This window comes from Vicugna pacos, chromosome 33 (genome assembly GCF_048564905.1).
Source record: "Vicugna pacos chromosome 33, VicPac4, whole genome shotgun sequence".
NCBI lineage: Eukaryota > Metazoa > Chordata > Mammalia > Artiodactyla > Camelidae > Vicugna > Vicugna pacos.
The window spans coordinates 474,555-494,554 of NC_133019.1; the positions used below are offsets into that span (position 1 = coordinate 474,555).

The following is a 20,000-nucleotide window of genomic DNA, read 5'->3' on the forward strand; positions in this document are numbered from 1 at the left end:
AGTGGGGACCAGCCCACCAATGGGGGCCTGGAGCTTCCAACTCACTTCACATCCCCAAGAGAGGCATCCTGGCAGAGTGAGAGACCTTGAAGTGATGGCTCAGGGCGAGATGCTCCTGCACCCTGAGTTATGCCTGGTCACCGGAGTGGATGGGAGGGGCACGAGGTCATTTAAGCGTTCCTGTCCTCCAGATTACACCCAGAGGCTAAAACTCTACCAGTGCATTTGCTGCTCTGTCTGTGGGGCGCAGGGGATCCCAGCTTTCCATCCCCTAGTTGGCGTGTTCGTGGGTTCGTGTTTCAGGGAAGGCTGTTCCTCCCTGGTTCAGGCCACTCTTGATGCATGGGGTGTGTGTGTGTGTTTTCTCAGAAGCAAGTCTCCTTCTTTTCTTTCTTTTTTGGGGGTGGGGGTGGGGAGATTCCTGTCCCAGAGCCAGTGCTTTGTGCCCAGTGTATGTTTCTGGAGGGTGAAATTCCTGAGTCCCCTCTGCTGCCCTCTGTCCTCCCGCCTTGGCCAACAGCCCATGGGAGGGAGCTGTGCCATGGTCACTACCGCTCTCACTCCTTGAAAGAACAAACATCTTCACTGCAGCCTCAGAACGCTGGTGTGAGGTGACTGTAGTAGATGTTTCCATGACATTCGTTTATTTCTTCTGCAGCTACAACTGCACTGGGGGAAGGGATGAGGAGAGGCTAGACTGGAGGGGCTGGGAATTCCAAGACCTTCCCAGTTCCTCCTCGTCTTCTTCCGCAGCAATAAGAAGCCCACCTTCCTCTTCCCCTGGGTAGCTCCACCCCAGACCCCTACACTGCTTGCTCCCCAAATCCATCCTGCTTTTGAGCTGCAGAGGTGGGGCCCGGCTCCGAGGCAGGCAGGGAGGGGTGAAGGTGGGGGGAGGAAACTTGTGCTTGAGGAGGCGGCCTTTTTAGGAGAAGAAAAAACACTTTCACTGCTCAAAGTTGAGATTTAGTGCCGATGAGCGATCGTGACCCGCACTGGGGGTGGCAGTGCGCACACGTGTGCTCCCGAGGGGGTCTGTGACACTCCCTGCAGCTGAGCCAATGACTCACCCCAAATCTTAGCGACTTTTAGAGGTCATTTTAGTCATCCCCCTGCCTTCGGGCTGGATGGAGCTTAACTTAAGCTCACGTTTGGGTGGAAGGGGGTGCGTTGGGGGGGGCAGTGGCCGCGTGTGGAAGAGGGGCGGGGTGGAGGCAGCGCTTGACCTCTTTGAAAAGATCTCCAGCGAAGGACGTTCCCAGCTTCCCCAGGCTGCCGTTCCCGGGTTTCCCCATCCCTGAATCAGCACTGGTCTCCCGGGACGGCTTTTTGCCGGATGAAACCGGATGCCGGGTTCTAGAGGTGGGCGGGGCCGTCGTCCCCTCAGGCCCGCAGGGTAGCCGAGACCCTGGGGTCCCGCTAGCCAGCCCGGCGGCCACACTCCCTCCCCCAGAACTTGCCATGCAGCGGGAGCAGGGAGCCGCGCGCAGCGGAGACGCGGCAGCGCCTTCTCCCCGGCAATGCGCATGACTCTGCGGCTCTGGGCTCGCCACACGTCAACGCACCTTGAATGGGCTCGCCCCCCTCGCCGCGACGGGCAGGCGTCCCGGCCAATCGGCCCCCGGGCTCTCGGGCCGCGCCCAATGGGCGGGTGGCGGGGGCGGGCCCGGGGCGGTGCGGCCGGGCTTCTCCGCGGCGCTGGCTGCGCTCCGCCCGGGCTCCAGTGCAGGTGCCGCTGCGCCGGGCGGGAGGCTGTGCGCCGAGCCGAGCGGAGCCGCGGAGGGATGGGGAGCGGGCCGCCCGGACTGCAGGAGCCGCAGGAGCCGCAGGAGCCGCGGAAGCACCGGCGCGGGGCGTAGGCGGCGCGGGGCACTTTGCGATAGGATGAGGCTCCTGGCTGGCGCGCGGTAGTACTATGATTTGGTATGTGGCCACTTTGATAGCAAGTGTGATCAGCGCCCGAGGTCTTGCGGCTCAAGGTGAGTTGAAGTGCAGCGTCCCTCCCCTGCGCCTCCCGGCGCTCCCGGCTCCGTCCTCCCGCCGAGCCCGCGCCTTCCCGGCTGCGCGCTGCGGACGTCGCGGGGAGGGCGGGGGCCGCGGTCGCAGCCGGCTGGGAGGGCCTGAGCCCGGGTTGCCGGCGCTCTGGAAAGGACGCCTCGGGATCCGGGCCACTTCGCCCACCTTCGGCCCCGGGGCTTGGCGCAGGGTGCCGCGCCCGGAGCCCTTCGCGGGCGCAGCTGCCGCCTCCTGCGCTGGGGAGGCGGCGGCTTTCGTAACTCTGCCGCCGGGGAGTTTGCGGGTCTTCGGGCGGCTGTAGCACGCTGGAGCCCCGCGGAGCGCCACCGCTCCGCAGGCGAGTCCGTGCGAGGCTCGGCAACCGCGGCTCGCGGTCGGGGCTTCCGGCTCCAGCTCGCGTCCCCCTGGACCACACATCTTGGCAGCTGGAGGTCGGATCCCCCTCGCAGGGCGGCGGCGCGCGCGAGAAGAGCTGGTTCAGCGCGGGGTCCCTCGGCCCGCCCTGCCCGCGCCAGTCTCCGCCGCACCTGAGCCCGGCCGGCAAAACTTCCTCGGGAGCGTGCCGCAGCCGCGCCGGCCCCACTTGCCCTCGGGCCACGCGGCATAGCTGGCCCGGGGCGAGGGCGGAGGAGAGGCTCCCCCTTGCCGCGTCTCGGGCCCGAAGGAGGTGTTGCTCTTTCCATTCTCTCGGTCTGAGCTGGGAAAGAGGCAAGAGGGAAACCAGCGAGTTGGGTGATGCGCGCGTGAGCGCGCGGGCTTTTGCTTTGGAGACGGCACGGCGACCTGCACGCCTCTGTGTGGCACCCTGGCTCGGCCCTTGTATGGAAGTAGGAGCGGAGCCTGGAGGTGCCAGGACCCTGAGCTCACGGTTCTCAGCGCGCAGACACGGCTCAGCTGCGGCAGGTTCACGAGGCCGCGAGGGATGGCTTCCGGGGAGAACCGCTCGTGGTGGACGTCAGCAGGGAGGACCCGCAGGGAGAGAACCCGCTCCCAGCGGCGCTGGCTCAGAAGGGTCCTCGCCTCACCTTGTCTGGGGCTGTGTAGGGGGAGAGGAAGTGATTTTGGAAAGTTTCTGGAATGGAATAGTCTCCCTGCCATCTGAGGGTCGTGAAAACAGAACCAGAGGAAGGTGAAGGGAAGGGTGATTTTGTTAAATGGTACGTGACCTGGGTGGTTTAAAAACTCTCCATCAGATGGAGAAACTGAGATCAGAGTGGCCACAGAAGCTGGGGGAGTGGGGGTGGGTGTGCACTGGGCTGAGTTGTGCTGGAGAATCTGCCTCCAGCCGCAGCCTCCCCCTTCCTCTGTTCCCTTGTAGTCTTCCAATGCCTTCATCTTCCTCCCCTCCAGTTTTTGGTATGTTCCTGCTATGGGACTGTCGCTGGAAGCACAAAGGGATGTGCTGGGATCTTTGAATAAAGAAGAGACACTGAAGGGAGGCTCTGAAGTGGCCCCCAGACCTGAGAAGTCAGGGTGAGGCGAATTGTCTTTCTGCAAGTTTTAAGAGCAGAATAAAGGAAATGGGTGTATGTTACAGCAGCTCACGAAAGGTCCAGGCAGAGGAAGGACTTCCCAGCATCGAAGGGAATGCCTTCTTTCTGGGTATGAGGAGCCCTTCTGCCTGGGTGGCTTGCCGTGAACCTCTGCCTGCCACCCCTGTGGGTCTTAGGGGTCTTTGTAGCCCGAAGGGGCTCTGTGTGTGGTGGTGAAGGACCTGAGTCCAGTCACATGACTGGACTCAGGTCCTGGCTCTGCCACTTGCTGGCCTGTGACCTTGGACATGCTGTTTAGCCTCTCGGATTGTCACTTGCCTCATTGGGGGTTAATAGCTTGTAGGGTTTTTTGTGAGTATTAGTGCTGTAAAGAAAGGGGTTCTGTAGTGAGAGCTCGACAACTGCTAACATGATGGTGGTGGTTTCACTGTTTGGGGAGTTCCAGGCCCCTTCCCAGTTTCTTTCCCTTGGGCCGGTCAGGGCACTGGGGGCTGGGAATGCCTTGGGGGAACGTTCAGATGGTTACCTGTGTGGGGAACCAAGTTTGCTTTCATGAGCTGACCTTGCCCAGGGTGCTGGCTGCTTGGAAATCCTTGGAAAGGTCTGTGACACCCGAGCGTTGTCAGTGGCTTCCCTTGTGGGAAGGATGCAGGGAACCCAGGAGACTAGCAGCCAAACTGCAGCCTCCGAAGGCGGGGTACAGGCTGCCTGCTCACAGGAGAAGCGCCAGCCGCGTTCGGACACTGCTGCTTGGAGTGAGAGCTCAGCTGTTTTCCGCCTGGCAGAGGTGACTTCCGGGAGATTCCTGAGGGGAGGGACTTTGCGATGCCGGAATTGGGGTTTGGCTGAGCAGGGGCTGCTCCAGCAGAGGGATGAAGCGTTGGGACAGAGGGAGAGGTGGGCTTTAAACACTTGTGTCCGGGGGTGGTAGAGCGGTTGGGAGGGTGTGCGTGCAGGAGAGCCTAGGAGGCAGTGATCCCAGACGTTTGCTGAACAGTCTGGGGAGGACCCTGGGCCTCCTGTAGACCACAGATTTTGTACCTGGATTGTCGCAGGCCCCAGTGTCCTCTAATGAAGTAGGGTTCTGACTCCAGTCCTGCTGGTAGCTGGACCAGTGCCCTCTACTCTCTGCCTGGCCGCGAGCCTCCCTCCTTCCCTTTGGCAGTGATGACGGGAGGGAGGAGGTTTAGGCCTGGAGGTTGCTGGGGAGACCGCAGGCAGCCTCTCAGCTGAGAAGAACTTGGCCCAGCGGTGGCCAAGGGGCACCTGTGTGTCCCCAACACACCCGCCGGAGGCAGCACACGCCCACCCGGGAGAGGTGAGGGGGGTGTGTGGGAGAAAGCAGCTTCCAGCGGCTGGCCCCAGGCACAGCGGGTGCTGGGCTGGGAGCTGCCAGGTCCCGAGGCCCGTGGTTTCACATCTGCGGCTCTGAGACAGGAAGCTGGGGTCTGGTTCCCGAGGAGCCAAGGCTGCCTGGGAGGGAGATACTGCAAGCCTGCAGGGCTCTGATGCCCTCTGTCCTGGCTCTGAGCCCTGCTGGTCTTCCCTCTGCGCGCCCCTGCCCCCAGTCAGGGCAAGGCTCTGCTCCTCTCCTCCCTCAGATCTACCCTCCTCAGGCCTGGGAGGCGCTGCCCTCACAGGCTCGTGGGCTGAGCACTGAGGGGGGACACGGGCTCCAGAGGGAGTCAGGCCTGAGGCCGGTTGCTGTCTCTTATCCCTGAAGGTCTCCGTCTGCCCTGCACATCCCAGGCTGCACCCAGGGTCTCAGGGAGACCAGCTTGGGTAGAGCAGCTTGTGTGGAGAATGGGTCTGACTTGTGGAAAGAGCTGTCTCTGGTGCGAGGTGCTGGAGGGGCCAGCACACGCCTGTACATGTGTGTGCGTGTGTGCATGCATGTGTTTGCATGTGCACGTGAATGCAGCAGACGGGGGACCCTGAGTCTCCAGCTCGAGGTGGGGCATCACCCCGGTCCGAGTGCTGAGGGCCGTGGGTGGCAATGAGACTAGACTTGGAGCAGACGCCTGGCTTTCCCTGTGCCCTGCTCTGTATCTGAGCCTGGGCAGCACCTAAGCTCCCAAAGTTGCAGACTGAGGCCAGGGCACGAGTGGAAGGGCATCTGGGCTCCCTGAGAGAAGGCCTCCATGAGGGGCATGCACACACAGGCAGAGGCCCAAGGATGCAGAAGACAGGTCTGCGTCGCCGAGGTGGGCTCCGGCCACGGCTGTCCGTCAGCCCAGACTCCTGAGTGGGGAAGGGCCGGGTCCCTGGGGAGGTGGGAGAGGGTGCCGGGGTGCCGAGGCGGCTGTCGCCTGGCCCGCCGGGCGCTGCCCGAGGCTGCTGACCTACTTTCCTTAGGAGTCTTCCTGCTCTTCTGTCCTCTTGCGCGTGAACGAGCAGGAGACAGCGAGCAGAGGTGGGGCCCCGGAAGGGTTGTGGAGAACAGTTCTCCGTGGGCCAGGGCTTTGCGCAAGGTGCCAGCCAGCCTGCCTGTCCTCCTGAGGAGAGCGGGGACTCGGAGGTCCCCTCAGCACGTGCCTTTACCTGGGTGCCCCCCAGCTCCCTCCTGGCTGCCCCCCCGCCCCGTGAGGTGAGCCACTGCCCTCATTCCCGAGGCCCCACTCTGAGTAAACACATGCTTCGATCCCCTACTGGCTTCTGTCTCTCTGGTACCTTATTTGCGCCCCCCCCGCCCCACTGCACTCGCACCTGCTGGGACACAGGGTCCAGGCCTGCGCCCAGGTGGTGGGCAGGGTGGGTGAGGCTCTGCCTTTCTGCCGAGCAGAGCGGAGGTTGAATTACTGGCTGCTTCCTGCCAGCGGCTCCTGGGGAAAGGGCTGTTGGAAACACAATCTAGCCGAGAGCAAATTAAGGTTGCTAATGGCATTGCTGCCTCTGCCTCGTGGGCTGCTGGGCCTGGAGGGTCAGGAAGCAGAGGGGCCCACAGAGGAGGGCCTCGTGGTTCCACACCCTCCCCCAGGGCCGGGCTGTTGTTTCCCTGCTCACCGGACCTCTGACTTCTGGCCCAGAAGGGTTTGATGGGGAGACGGAGGAAGGTGGGGACTTTCCTGAGGACCAGCCTAGGCTGGGTGTGGGCTGGCTGGAGGCAGAATGCCGGGTGACCTCTGACCCACCTGTCTTCTGAAAGGAGAGCCAGGGTGTGGCCCGCTGTGGACAGGCTGGGCTGTGTCTCCTTCTCACACTCCGCTGTGGACGAGGGCTCGGGGCCTGCCCTCCACTCCCTCCGCACCCCTCTGGGTCTGCGCCTCCCGGGTGGGGGTGGGGGTGTCCGTGGGCGTGGGCTCCCTGGAGTCTCCTGGAACCCCCTGGCTTGCCAGGGAGAGGATGGGGAACTCGGGGGCTGTGCCTTTTTTGGACTCAGCGGGGATTATTTTTAGGCTGGCAGATGGAGGTGGCGGTGGCTGTCGCTGGTATTATTAGACAACAGGCCTGTGGTTTGGGAGTCTGGTGCCCAGAGGCTGGGGGGTGGGGAGGGAAGGAGGAGGCTCCGTAAGGGCTTGTACTCACAGCAGGGAGGCTGCTCCCCCGTGGGCCTGCCTGCCCACCGCTGCCGCCGGACCCAGCCAGAGCCGGCCAGCCGGCTGCCTTCTGAAACACAGGCCGTCCCTGTGTCCCTCTTGGGTTCCAGGCTGCGGGGCTCTGGCTGTGCAGAGTGTGCCGTGTGGGGGACTGGCCCCCGACTCAGCCAGGAAAGGGAAGGGGCTGCTTCTTGGGTCAGTGTGGGGGCCCCCCCACCCCGTGCTGGGCCTGTGGCCGCCGGCGGGCGCAGTGAGCGTGCAGAGGGGGCCACGGCAGCCGGAACCTGCCCCGTCCGCTGCTGAGGGTGCGGCCTAGCCGGTTTGCTCACCTGGGCGGTGGAGATGGTGGTGCCTCTGCCAGGCGGGCATTAAATGGACTTGTGCCACATGCCTGGCTCGGACCTGGTGCCTCGTAGGGGTGGAGAGGAAGTCACCACATGCCTGGCGGCTGGTGCACTCCCTGCCTGGCTCCCAGGGCTCTGAGGCCTCATCCATCCCGTCTCCTGCCCCTGGTGGGGCCGGGGAAGAGCTCCAGCCTGGCCTGCCAGCCTTAGATGCCTCGTGATCCTGTGCTCACAGGGAACTTGGGCTCGGCCACCCACTGAGCACCACCTGGCCCAGAGAGCAGGAGGCGTGTACCCTGTGGGCCTCCCGAAAGGTCAGCCAGACCGCGGGGCACCTCTCGCTCCTCACCCTCCCGCTCCCTCCCTCCTGGACCCACTGGGAGCAGCCCCAAGGTGCAGATTTGCTCTGCCCAGCACTGCTGGTTCCTGCCTTCCCTAATCCCTCCTGGGCTCTGGCTCAGCTTGCAGATTCGGTGGGCTTCTGTGGTGGGGGAGGGTCGGCAGCCCCCCCTCAGGTCACCATCGTCCCTGCCTTCCCCCCTCCCTCAGCCCCTCTTCCCTTCAGAGCCAGCCTGGCTGGGGAGGAGCCTGCTGCTCCCTGGTTCTGTCCCCTCCTGGTTCTGGGTCCTTCGAAGCCCTGAAGCCCTGTGTCTCTGTGTCCCAGGCGAAGTCCTCTGCCCTGAGCCTTCGCGTTTGCTCTGTCTGTCTCTCGCCCTGGCTGGGCTCTGCCTCGGTCCTGACACACCCGGCTCCTCCCTGTCTCCTCTCTTGCCCCCAGTACCTTGCCACTCTGGCCTTGGGTGGTGTCCTTCCTCCTGGGTCTCTCTCCTCCAGTAGCCCCCATCCCCTCTTCGCTGCCAGCCTGTTTACTTTTTTTTTTTTTTTGCAGTGAGCTTTTCTGGAGAAAGTGTTTTATTAGACATATTTTGGCTCAGAAAGACTCCGGCTGGAGGGGAAGTGCTCGTGGGTGATGGAGTGAGAAGACTCATTGTGTGTGTGTGTGTGTGTGTGTGTGCTTGCGTGCACGAGGAGCCAGGGAAGCTGATAAATATTTGAGGACTTGGAGAACCAGGGGGCTGACCTGAGTGAGGGGCTGGCCACCCCTCTGCCTCCTTCCTGGGGATGCTCCTCTTTCTGTCTTGCCTGCTGTCTCCCCAGCTGCTCGTCCTTGGTGAGAGGGGTCCTTGGGAAGAGATGAGGGTGGGGTGCAGACGGGAGCGAGGCTGTGGGAACCCAGGTCAGACCGATGGCCGTGGGGCCCCAGAGCCAGCCCCGCTGTGAGAGGTGGGCCAGCACCGCTCTGTCCCGCCTGAGGGCCACAGCCCTGGTTGGAGGTCCTTCTGTGGACGGTCTCTCCCCCAAGGTGACCGGCCCTGTGTGTCCTCCTCTTCTACAAAATCTGTGCTGCACATGCTCACACATGCATGCACGCAAGCACTCATGTACACATCCCTGTGCACATGGACACACACGTGCACACACAAGCACACATTTACACATCCCTGTGCACATGCACACACATGCACACAAGCACGCGTGTACACATCCCGTACACGTGAGCACACAAGCACACGTGCACACATCCCTGTGCATGTGCATGCAAGCACATGTGTACAGGTCCCTGTACACACACACGCAAGCACACGTGTATACATCCCTGTGCACACGCACACACATGCACACGAGCACACATGTACACATCCCTGTGCCATTGCATACACGTATGCGCACACAAGTACACATCCCTGTGCATGTGCGTGCAAGCACATGTGTACAAATCCCCGTACACATGGACACACATACACATCCCTGTGCACACACACATGCACACATGCACGCAAGCACGCGTACACATCCCTGTGCACATGCGCACACACATGCAAGCACACACGTACATGTCCATGTGCACATGTACACATGTACGGGCACACAAGCACACGTGCACACATCCCTGTGCATGCACATGCAAGCACACGTGCACACATCCCTGTGCATGCTCATGCAAGCACACGTGTAGAAATCCCCGTACACATGCATACATACACATCCCTGTGCACACACACATGCACACATGTACACACCCCTGTGCACATGCACACACGCACGCAAGCACACGCGTACACATCCCTGTGCACATGCACACATATATGCACACACAAGCACATGTGCACACATCCTTGGACGCATGCACACACGTTACTTTCCCTACTCTTTGCCCTGGGCGCAGGATCAATGTGTGGGTGCGGGAGGTGGGCTCTGTCCCTGTCTTCTGCCCCTGGGGCTGTGGGGGTGGCGGCTGCAGCTCTGCAGACTTTCCCTAAGGGGCTGGGATTCGAACTTCGCCTAAAGCAGGGCTGGGAGGGTTGGGAACCTGCTGGGGCCTCAGGCAGGTGAGGCCAACACTCTGCTCTGCTCCAAAAATACTCTGTGATCTTAGCTCTTTCTCTAGAAAACAGTGATGTCACCGGTAGCCAATCAGCTTCAGTAAGGGTTGCCTCCTCCTCCTCCTCCTCCTCCTTCCGCAATTTGCAGGGTGGAGAGGGAGCCAGAGCGGGAGGGAGAGAGGGAGAGACGCACAGAGACACACGGACAGACAGACACGCAGAGACGGAGGGCCGCGGAAGAGCAGGCACAGCCCCTCCCCACACAGGAGGAGCGAGCCCCTGTGTCCCCCAACACACACACAGACACAGAGCAGGGAGAGACAGGCAGGTAGATGGGATCAGCCATGTGGAGGGGGAGCTAGAGAGACAGACAGACAGACAGACATGCAGAAGGAGCCAGAAACAGAGAGAGAGACGGTGGGGCCAGGCAGGAGCTCACAGGGTCAGGGGTGTGGTCAGAGGCAGGCCCAGGGGCACGGGACAGTCAAGATGCGTGCTTCTGTCTTGGGTGTCCCCCTTGTCCCCGGCTTTCAGCCCCTGGAGCAGCAGCTGTCCCGGGTGCTGCCTGCAGGGGCCCAGCGAGGACTTAGGGGTGGGGGTTTGGGGACCCCGAGGGAAGGCAGGATGGAGGGGCCTCCCAGCCATCCCCTTCGGTGGGAAGTAAGCCAGACAAGGTGACTTCGTGGGCGTGGATGCCTGGTGTGGGAGTGAAAGTCAGGCTGGGGTGGGCCTGCAGGCCCCGTTTAGGGGTCCAGGAGCTGCTGCCGAGGCGCAGGAGGTGGTGCCTGGGTTAACCTCTCCTCGGTGGGGGTGGCTGGGGTGGGGGTGGGTCTCTCCCCGCCTGGTCCTGTCCCTTCCAGGAGGACAGCTGTGCCCTAGCCAGCCTGTGCTCTGTCCTCTGCCAGAGGTGGGGTGTCCCCGCCACCGTCCTGTCCTGATGGTGATGCCTGGGGCTTCTCAGCCTGGCAGGCTTGTGGCTTGGAAGCTGCAGGGCTGGTGGCCCCTCCTCTCTCCCCTCTGCGGCAGGCGCAGCAGACGGACGGACAGACAGTCGGATGAGGAGGGCAGAGGCCGGCTCAGGCGGGTGGTTTTCCCCCGTGCTGCCCTGAGCAGCCTCTGCTCAGCTTGTGAGGGATTCCCCGCTTCTGCATGGAGTGGTCTTGTTTTGTGCTGCAAGCGCCAGGCTGAGCTGGGGGTGGGGTGTGGGAGGCTGGCGGGCTCTGCGGCTTCTGCAGCTCTAGCGGGGAGCATCCGGCACAGGCGGATGTCCCATGTCTACCCGCGGCGACAGCACCCGGCCACAGTGTCCATGGAGGGTCTGTGACCCCCCACTTTTCCGGTGGCCACACCTGTCAGACTTGGCAGGGGTGTCAGGGGAGGGGTGGCCCCCGGGGCTGCGGGCAGGGTCTCCTGTCACTCCTTTCCCGAGTCCCACCCCTCTGTCCCGCAGGTGCCCACGGCCTGCGAGAGGAGCCCGAGTTCGTGACAGCCAGGGCCGGCGAGAGTGTGGTCCTGCGATGCGACGTGGTCCACCCGGTGACGGGGCAGCCCCCGCCCTATGTCGTGGAGTGGTTCAAGTTCGGGGTGCCCATCCCCATCTTCATCAAGTTTGGCTACTACCCACCCCACGTGGACCCTGAGTATGCAGGTAAGGTCTGCACCATCCGCCCTGCCGTCCCACCTGGCCCTGGGGGCCCCGCACCGTCCCTCCTGCTTGTGTCTTGTGGCCTCCCGTCTTTCCTGCCGGGTCTGTTCCTGTGTTTTCCGGTCTCTGCACTGTCCTCCATCCTTTGCGCCTTGGTAGGTTTTAATTAAGTGGTGGGAGGAGCCAGAAGAGGAGAGGGGCAGATGGAAAGCCTTCTGAACAGCCGTGCTGGCTGCCTGGCTGAGGCCGGAGGAAGAGCAGGAGGAGGAGGAGGGAGGCCCAAGGAGCCCCCAGCCAGGGGGAGAGGAAGCCTGCCGGGAGGGTGGCTCCGCAGAAGCGGCTGCCGCAGGTTCACCCTGTCCGGCTGCGCCCACTCCCTCCCTCTGCCCTGGAGCTGGGGCCTCGCCTGCCGGCCCGCCCGTCCGTCCGTGAGCCCCTGGGCACGAGGAAGTGTCCGTGCCGCTCTGGCCTCCCTCCTCCTGGCTGCTGTCTTGCTCTGCAGTTACTCCTGCCAGCGGGGCCTCAGTGTGAGTCAGCGCCGGGGCCTGGCCACCAGGGAGGAGGGCGCGGGCCGGTGTGCGCGTGTGAGTGTGCACGAGCATTTGCAGGTGTGAGTGTGTGTGTGTTAGGCTTTAAAGGAAGAGAGGAGGCTGGCCGGATGCTGCTTTTAGCCCTACCTCTGCCTCCCGGGGTCTGCGTTGGTCTTTGCTGGAGAGCTCGTCTCCCTGCCCTCTCCCGGTCCCTCTCCCTCCTAAGCCCGTCTCTGCTGCGGCTGGTTCTGGCTGTCTGCTTTCAGGCAGACTGCTGGTGTCAAGGGCACAAGGAGGGAAGCAGTGACACTGGGCGAGGGCTGGGCTGAGGTGGAGGCCGAGGGGAGGGGGACCTCTGGGGCTGCTCTGGGGAAGGGAGGCTGTGCCCATCTGTCTGCTCTGCTCCTGCCTCCTGATGGGAAGGGGCGGCGTCGTGGGTGGCTGGGCCTGGCTCTGGCTACGTGAGCTCTCTGCTCTCCCTGGCCTGGCGGCAGGACTTGGGGGGACCCCAGCACCCTGGTCCCCAGGCTGCCTTTCCTCTGCCCCCTGCCAGGAGGCCAGGCAGAGAGGGTGCTGGCGTGGCAGTCTTGGGGACCAGCTGGGATGGGGGTGCCCAGAGTCCCTCCATCCTCTGTCTCCCTCCCCACCAGCCCTGCACTCCTCCTGCCTCTCCTTTGCCGCCAGAGCTGGAGCTGCCCAAGGTGGGCTGGGGTTGCGAGGGGCACTCTGCCCCTGGCCCTGAGTTCCCTTCGTCCCCTCTGCTGCAGGCCGGGCGAGTCTCCACGACAAAGCGTCCCTGCGGCTGGAGCAGGTGCGCGCGGAGGACCAGGGCTGGTACGAGTGCAAGGTGCTCCTGCTGGACCAGCAGTACGACACCTTCCACAACGGCAGCTGGGTGCACCTCACCATCAACGGTGCGTGAGTGCATTCTTCCTCCCGGCGCCCGAAACCCCCTGGGCCTGTTCCGAGCCCCTGCTGCAGAGGGGGGCCTCAGCTGGGCAGCCCATCACGTATCAGCTCCACTCCCCCAGCCCTCGCTGGTACCCCCGGGATCTCTGGGGTCCGTGGGTGCGGGAGGTGAGCAGCTCCCTGGGCACAAGGGCGGTTTGCTGTGGGTGGTGGCGCCAGAGCTCCTTGGAGGGAGAGTAGGTGGGTCTTTGCAGGCAAAATCGTAACAGCTGGTACGTCTCCCAGCCTCGGAAGACCCTCCCGGGGGAGGGGGTCCCTGGACGTCCCACTTGGCAGTCTCCTCATTAAAGGACGGAGCATTCAGGTCCCTTGTTAGGGGCATCCCTTGAGTGACCTGTTGGGTAAAATGGGAAACCACTGAGACCAGCCCAGAACCCAGACTGGTTCCTGCTGGTACCAGCTTTGCTGTCTGCTAAAACCTGGGCGTCCTGGGAGGACTAACCCTTCCCACGCGGCTGGCTTCGTACAGCGCAGGGGGGTGCACTGTGCGGTATGTCCCTGCCTGTCACGTGTCTGGTGGGGCCCTGGGAGTCCTCACTTGGAAGGGGATGTTCTGGAGGAGCCAGGACATGCTGGGACCCGGAGAGAATCGCAGGGAAGTGGTTCCCACGGTGGGAGGGGAGCAGGGTTTCTCGTGTTGTTTTTTTCCTGACCACACAGTTACTCTCTGTCTGATTCGTGACACAGCGTGCTCAGACACCACGTGCTGCAGACGCATGCTGGCTGTCGAGGCTTCTTGGATGTGCCCCGCACAGCCTGGTCCTTCTGGGTTTGGTGTCTGTGGCCGTAGATGTGCTGGTTGGGAGAGGAATCGCTGTTGTTCCTGGCAGGGAAGCTTTTCTCCACATTGACGGGCCCAGACGGACAGCTGTCGGCCCTGCCTTGTGGGCTCGGGTCAGGCCGGGCTCCCCCTGCCTTGAGAGCACCTCCAGGGACCCGGAGGAACAGACAGGCTTGGCCACAGCACGGTCTCCGGGAAGAGCAAACGTTGAGCTGGTGGCCCTGGGTCTGTGGTCCAGGCTGCCTGCCCCTGCGGACGTTCCTGCCAGTCGGTCCCCAGAGACCGACTGCAGGCTTATTTTAAATCTGGGTGGCTGCCCCGCCACCCGCAAGCTTTTGAGTCACCTCCTCCTGGTGCCAGCTGTTGTGTGTGCCAGGAACGAAAACTTGCCTTAATACGAACCCAAGCACAACGTAATTAGGAAGGGGCGTCTGCTGCCGAGAGCTTGACTGACTGGGCGCCGAGCCAAGAGCCCATGCCGCCTTCTCCAGCGCCTGTTTCTGAGCCGGCTGGCGGCCCCCTGCCCGTCCGTCCCCGTCTCATCACCCCGCGGGGGCCGGTCCAGCGGGCTGGGATGGAGCATGCAGCCCATGCTCCGCTGGGAACCGCGTGTTCCGTCACATCTTGGCTGCTGCTTGCACATCGTGGGTGCTTGCTGTAGGAGCCCCGATCGCTCGGGGAGGAGCACGTGGAGACCTGATGAGACTTGGTTTATTTTGTGACCCCACCGTGTCAGCTGCCCAACCTGGGCAACCTCGTCACCTCTCTGGGCACCACTTTCCTCTTTCCAAAAATGGTGGCTGTTTGCAGGGCTCTCGTGAAGGTGGAGGGAGACACTTTGGGGGAAACTGTCTTATGCCGTGGTCTGGAGCACTGGCTACACATGGGCCACTGTGTGGCGCCCCCTCCCCTTGAGAGAAAAAGAAGTCAGGGGGCAGTGCAGCCGCAGGGGTGTGGTCGCACAGGAGGGGCCTCGGGCTCGGAGAGGTGGACGGCGGTGGTTGGGGACCCTTGGAAAGCCACCCATCATCACCCCTTCCAAACTCACTCCTAGACGTCCACTCAGTGGCAGACCCTGCGGACACAGCAGCAGGAGTGACCAAGGCCCAGCTCCTAAGGACACTTCTAGAGGCAGTGACATCCAGAGACCATCTCAGTACAGACGGGGCACGTGAGGGAGCGGGTGCTTCTCTGAGGAAGTTCGCCCTGGGCAGAGAGCCGACAGGGAGAAGTCAGCCAGGGCCAGGGGCGGAGGCAGGAAGGGTGTTCCAGGGCAGAGGGAACAGCATGCCCGGAAGACCAGAGGAAGGAGCGCATTCAGGCACCGTGGCGGGTGGTTCGTGTGGAAGGGCCAGGCTTAGCACTGGGGCTTATCTGCCGGTACCCTCCCTCCCCAGGAGCCTCCCTCCCAAAGGGTGGACACCGCAGGCACCTCCCAAGGTGAGAGCGTGCGCGCTTTCCCCCCCACCCCTCCCCCCGAGTCCTGAGGCTCCTTCCAGCGTCAGTGTTTCCATTATCGGAGGGCAGAGCCTGGAGCTCCAACATCTCCTTGCTTCCAAACTAGAATGTTTAACATCACGTTTCTGACGGGAATTATCCTGGGAAAATGAACGGCCGGAGAAAAATTAGAATCACAGAGTGTCTCAGTCTCCTTCTGTGTTTTCTTGAAGACCCGTTGGAAACAAACCCAGTTACCTCTTTATTGCATGTAAAGTACCCGAGAGGCCCGAGTCAAACCTCGCTTCAAGTCGGTGGGTTACTTGGAGGAGAGGCCAGCCTGTTTCCGACCTGCACGATTAATTACAGGGCACTTGTGAAAAAGAATTAAGCCTGGAAATGCAGCTGGCAAGCTCACGCTTAATCCAGTAAATAATCGGGAGTCAAACCATTATTTTCCTGAAAACTCGAAATTGTTCAAAGTGCTTTCCTGATTAGCACCTAAACAACAAAGTAATTATGTAATCAGTAATTAATTTGTCACTTCAGGACGTAATTTAATTTACTGTCTTTTCTTTGAGCTTGACACCAGAGGTGCCAGCGGCTGGGGGTGCCAGAGCTGCATCTCGAGGGCAGGCTTGGCGGGCGCTGCGGGGACGGGCGCCCCGGCCGGACGGGAGGGGCCTGGCGCTCGGAAGCCGGGTTCCCTGTGCATGGATTGGGAATGAGATTTACCGTTACTTTTGGAGTGTTAGACGCTGGAGGAGGATTGGCTTTCTCCAGGCTGTTGTGTGTGGTGACGCGTGCTTCTCAAGCCACCTGGTCCTCAGGCTCTGGCGCCCTCTTTGCGGCACCCTGACTGAGGGCGTGGAAGGTTGTCAGAGAAAGACATCTTGCCCTGGTCTCATCTTCAGTTTTTGTTCACGTTCGTGTTGTGTTTGCACGTGTGTGTGCATGTACATGCACGTGGGGATGTGTGTACATGTGTGAAGGTGCGTGTGTGTGCACATCTCATTCGCTGTGTTCATCTGTCCCCTGGACAAACATTTGCTGAGACTCCACCACATGCTAGGCACTGGGCTGAAGCCTGGGCACAGTGGGGTTTACGGGAACCATTGCTGCTCTCAGGAGACTTGGTGATGACCTTTGAACAGTCTAAGGGGACAGAGACGCAGCAAGAGCTGCCTTGGACTGGCTGACCAGGTGAGGCAGAGGCCACAATTCAGCAAAGACACACAGTGGAGCCGACAGGGTGAGATCTGGGTCCAGCCCCAGGAAGGGAGGACAGCGGATGCAGAGGTCCCAGGAGTAGATGTTCTTGGCATGTCTGAGGAAGACGAGAGCTGGTGTGGCTGGAACAGAGCTGAGGGATGCGTGACGGAAGGTGAGGGTGGAGCCCAGCGGGGGGCTGTGCCGAGGTGAGGTGGTGGAGGGGACAGAGGGCTCAAACCTGCAGCATCTCCGGGGGCGGGATGGGGCTGTCTCGGAGGGAGGCCCTCTCAGGGCTTCTCCCTGGGGCCTCGGAAGCCCGGGCAGCTGGCAGTAATGGCACAGTGACTAGCGTGCTGTGTGCTTACACTTTGTAGGATCTTTTCGCAGACTTTATCCCACTAACTCCTTATGTCAGTGTGGATCTAGGGGTTTAGATAAAGCTCAGGGAGGCTGAGCAACTTGCCCCGGTCACACAGCTGGTGGCAGGCTGGCCTTGAGCTTGAGACGGGTCGGAATGGACACCCACCTCGGAAGACTCCAGCATGACCGTCCGCGGGGTTAGGACTGACCAGATGGCTTCGCCAAGCAGTGCAGACAAATGAGTCTGTGTTAAAAGCTGATTATCCAGACAGAGTGGAATTTCAGTGAAAACTCCAATGCAGGTGGGGGCAGCCTGGCCCGGTCATCAGACAGTTCAGAAAGGAGCAGCCTGAGGAGGGGGCTGTGTGCCTTGTCTGTGTGGGGCAGTCGGGGGGAGGGTGGGTGACTTTCTCTGCAGAGTCGTCTCTGCGTGTCCCCTGGCCTGGGGTCTGCGTTAGGCCTGATGGGGCTGGGAACCGTGGGCCTGGCTGGCCGGTCACGGAAGGAGGGGCGTCTGGAAGATGGTGGAGGGGGAGGACTGCAGGGTGAGGGGCCATCTGCGGAGCTGGCGGCAGGTGAACTCCAAGGAGGCTTGAGAGAGCCGGCCGGGGTCCCACTACGTCCCCGGTAGGGAGCACGCTGGCCTTGTTCTGGTGCCGGACAAAGTACTTTACTGGGCATCAGGCAGATACAGTGGGGAAAGTTGAGAGTCTGGACCTGGCCAGACTGGCTCTGAGCTCCAGGTCTCCCTCCCGAAAGGTGGGCGGGCAGAGTCCCCTTTCTCCTTCTAGAAGTGCTGGACGCCCAGGTGGGGCCTGGTGTGGGGGCCCGTGCACAGGGTGGCCGCTGACCCCTCTGTACCCTGTGTCTTGCAGCTCCTCCCACCTTTACAGAAACACCCCCTCAGTACATTGAGGCCAAGGAGGGCAGCAGTGTGACCATGACCTGCACAGCTTTTGGGAACCCCAAGCCCATTGTCACCTGGCTCAAGGAGGGGACACTCCTCGGTGCTAGCGGCAAGTACCAGGTGAGTGCGGGTTGGCCGTGAGGCCGCGGCACCCGTCCCTCCTGACCAGCCAGCGCCTGTGTTGCTGGAGTGGCGTGTGGGCCGCGGGGCCATCTCCGCCTGGGGTGGTGCTGGCTGCCCCGGGCTGAGTACTGAGCCCGGCTCTCCTCGGCCCCAGGTGAGTGACGGCAGCCTGACAGTGACATCGGTCAGTCGGGAGGACAGAGGTGCCTACACCTGTCGTGCGTACAGTATCCAAGGGGAGGCCATGCACACCACCCACCTGCTCGTCCAAGGTGAGGCGTTGCCCGGGGCATGTGGCTTCGCCGGGTATGCGTGGGGAGGTGGGCAGCCCGTAAGCAGCTGGGTGGGGGCTCCTCCCTGAATTGTGTGCCTCACGGCCACAGCTCCCGTGGTGGCCCACGGCCGGGCTGGCAAGAGGCCCCGTGCTGAGCAGGTTTCAGTGTCTCTAAATGTGCAGGTGGCGTCCTGGCATGACCCTCTCCCCTGGGGGAGGAGTCCCCGCCAGGTCTCCATCCTCTGGCCTCGGTAAATAAACACAGGAATTCATTTTGAACCCCAGAGGTTTAAGTAACACTGTGGGGCTCGGCCAAGCTGGATCTGCAGGGTAGCACCCGAGATGCCCGTCTGCCCTGCCCGGCCGAGGCCCCCATCCACCCCCGCCTGCGGGAGGAGAGGGAGGTGGTGGTGAGGTGCCTCCCTCCCTGCGACTCCAGGAGAGCACCCCCTCTCTGGAGAGGGGGGCCGGCAGCGCCGCGCTGCTGGGATGGCTCCCTGCCCCGCCTGCTGTCCCCCGCCTGCCCTCTTCACCTCTGTCCGTCAGCACACAAGCCTCTCCTGCAGAGGCCAGACTGTCCCTTGCTCTGGGTGTAGAGGGCGCTTCTCCCCCGTGGCTGTGTGCTGCGCAGGGCCTGCTGCAGAGAAGGGAGGACTGTGTGTGCATGCGTGTGTGTGTGTGGAGGGTGAGGTGGCTGCTTGGGGACCTGGGATTTACAGGGGTGGGCGTCCACCGCGGGCTGAGGGTCATGTGGCCACACCTCCGGCCACTTGCATCCCTGGGACCCGTGGAAGAGGGAGAACCTGAACGCAGGCAGGGGTGGGTGTGTCTCCATGACGACCGCCTGGGACCGGTGCCCCTGCCTGCCCGCCCGCCCGCCCAGGGCTCAGGACTTCCTGGGAGCCCAGAGTGGTCATCCCCTCCCGGTGACGCCATGCTTGTTCCTGTTCCCCCAGGGCCACCCTTCATAGTGTCCCCTCCTGAGAACATCACTGTCAACATATCCCAGGATGCTCTGCTCACCTGCCGGGCGGAGGCCTACCCCGGCAACCTCACCTACACCTGGTACTGGCAGGACGAGAACGTCTACTTCCAGAAGTGAGTGCCCTGCACTGCCCCTCGGGGCCCCCAGCCGGGTGCTGGGGGGTGGGGCTCTGAGTAGGGGCTGCCCTTGGGCCCTGGGAGCTGGGGGGTGCAGCCCATGGGGCCTGCGTGTTAGCGCTGGTGTCTGCCCAGAGGGCCTGGGGATCGAGGAGGCTCTCGTCTCTCCTCACCCGCGGGGCGGACTCGCTGCTCGCTCATCTCATGGACGACTCCGCGTCCTGTGTCCCCGCAGTGACCTGAAGCTCAGAGTGCGCATCCTGATCGACGGGACGTTGATCATCTTCCGGGTGAAGCCGGAGGACGCAGGGAAGTACACCTGCGTCCCAAGCAACAGCCTGGGGCGCTCCCCCTCGGCTTCTGCGTACCTGACCGTGCAGTGTGAGTCAGGGCGAGGCCGGGGGGCTGGCCGGGCTGATCAGCTGGGGTCTTTGAAGGGCCGCGCGGCTGCCCGTGACCACTGACCCTTTCCAGCAGCCTCACTCAGCCGGGCTTGAGGGCGGGCGGCCTCCTGGACGCTGGGTCCTTGTGCCGGGTGCTGCCGGCCCCTCCGTCTGCCCTTCAGCGTGTGTGCGAGGGCACGCAGACTCCACCCTGGGGGTTAGCTCCTCTGTCTCCCCACCTGGACGGGCGTGCGGGCGAGGGGGACAGACCCTCTCCTGCGGTGATGGATCGGTTCCTGGGCCCCTCGCGGCTTCCCCGCCCCACCGCTCCAGGCCTCCAGGGACCCCAGAGCAGGAGCCACTCTGGGGCCAGAGCTTTTGTGCCCTCTCACCCAGCTTGCCAGTCCTGAGGGCCGCTGCGCGGTCACTGCTGCCCCTCCCCTGCGGGCTGGTGGCTGTGGGAGAGCAGATGAGTGATGAGGGTTAATCTCTTCCCCTTGTCTGC

At 62.8% G+C, this 20,000-nt stretch overlaps 1 protein-coding gene across 1 annotated transcript in view; it reads left to right on the top strand.

The window, feature by feature from the left end:
• Positions 1 to 1,799: 1,799 nt before the first annotated feature.
• IGSF9B (immunoglobulin superfamily member 9B) overlaps positions 1,800 to 20,000 on the top strand; it is a 40,784-nt gene continuing 22,583 nt past the window's right edge. The window contains exons 1-7 of the mRNA XM_072953749.1: positions 1,800 to 1,979; positions 11,224 to 11,421; positions 12,716 to 12,862; positions 17,583 to 17,734; positions 17,892 to 18,009; positions 18,968 to 19,109; positions 19,348 to 19,493. Of these exons, the coding sequence (XP_072809850.1) occupies positions 1,916 to 1,979; positions 11,224 to 11,421; positions 12,716 to 12,862; positions 17,583 to 17,734; positions 17,892 to 18,009; positions 18,968 to 19,109; positions 19,348 to 19,493 (967 nt within the window). The 5' untranslated portion in view covers positions 1,800 to 1,915. The remainder of the gene's footprint in view (positions 1,980 to 11,223; positions 11,422 to 12,715; positions 12,863 to 17,582; positions 17,735 to 17,891; positions 18,010 to 18,967; positions 19,110 to 19,347; positions 19,494 to 20,000) is intronic.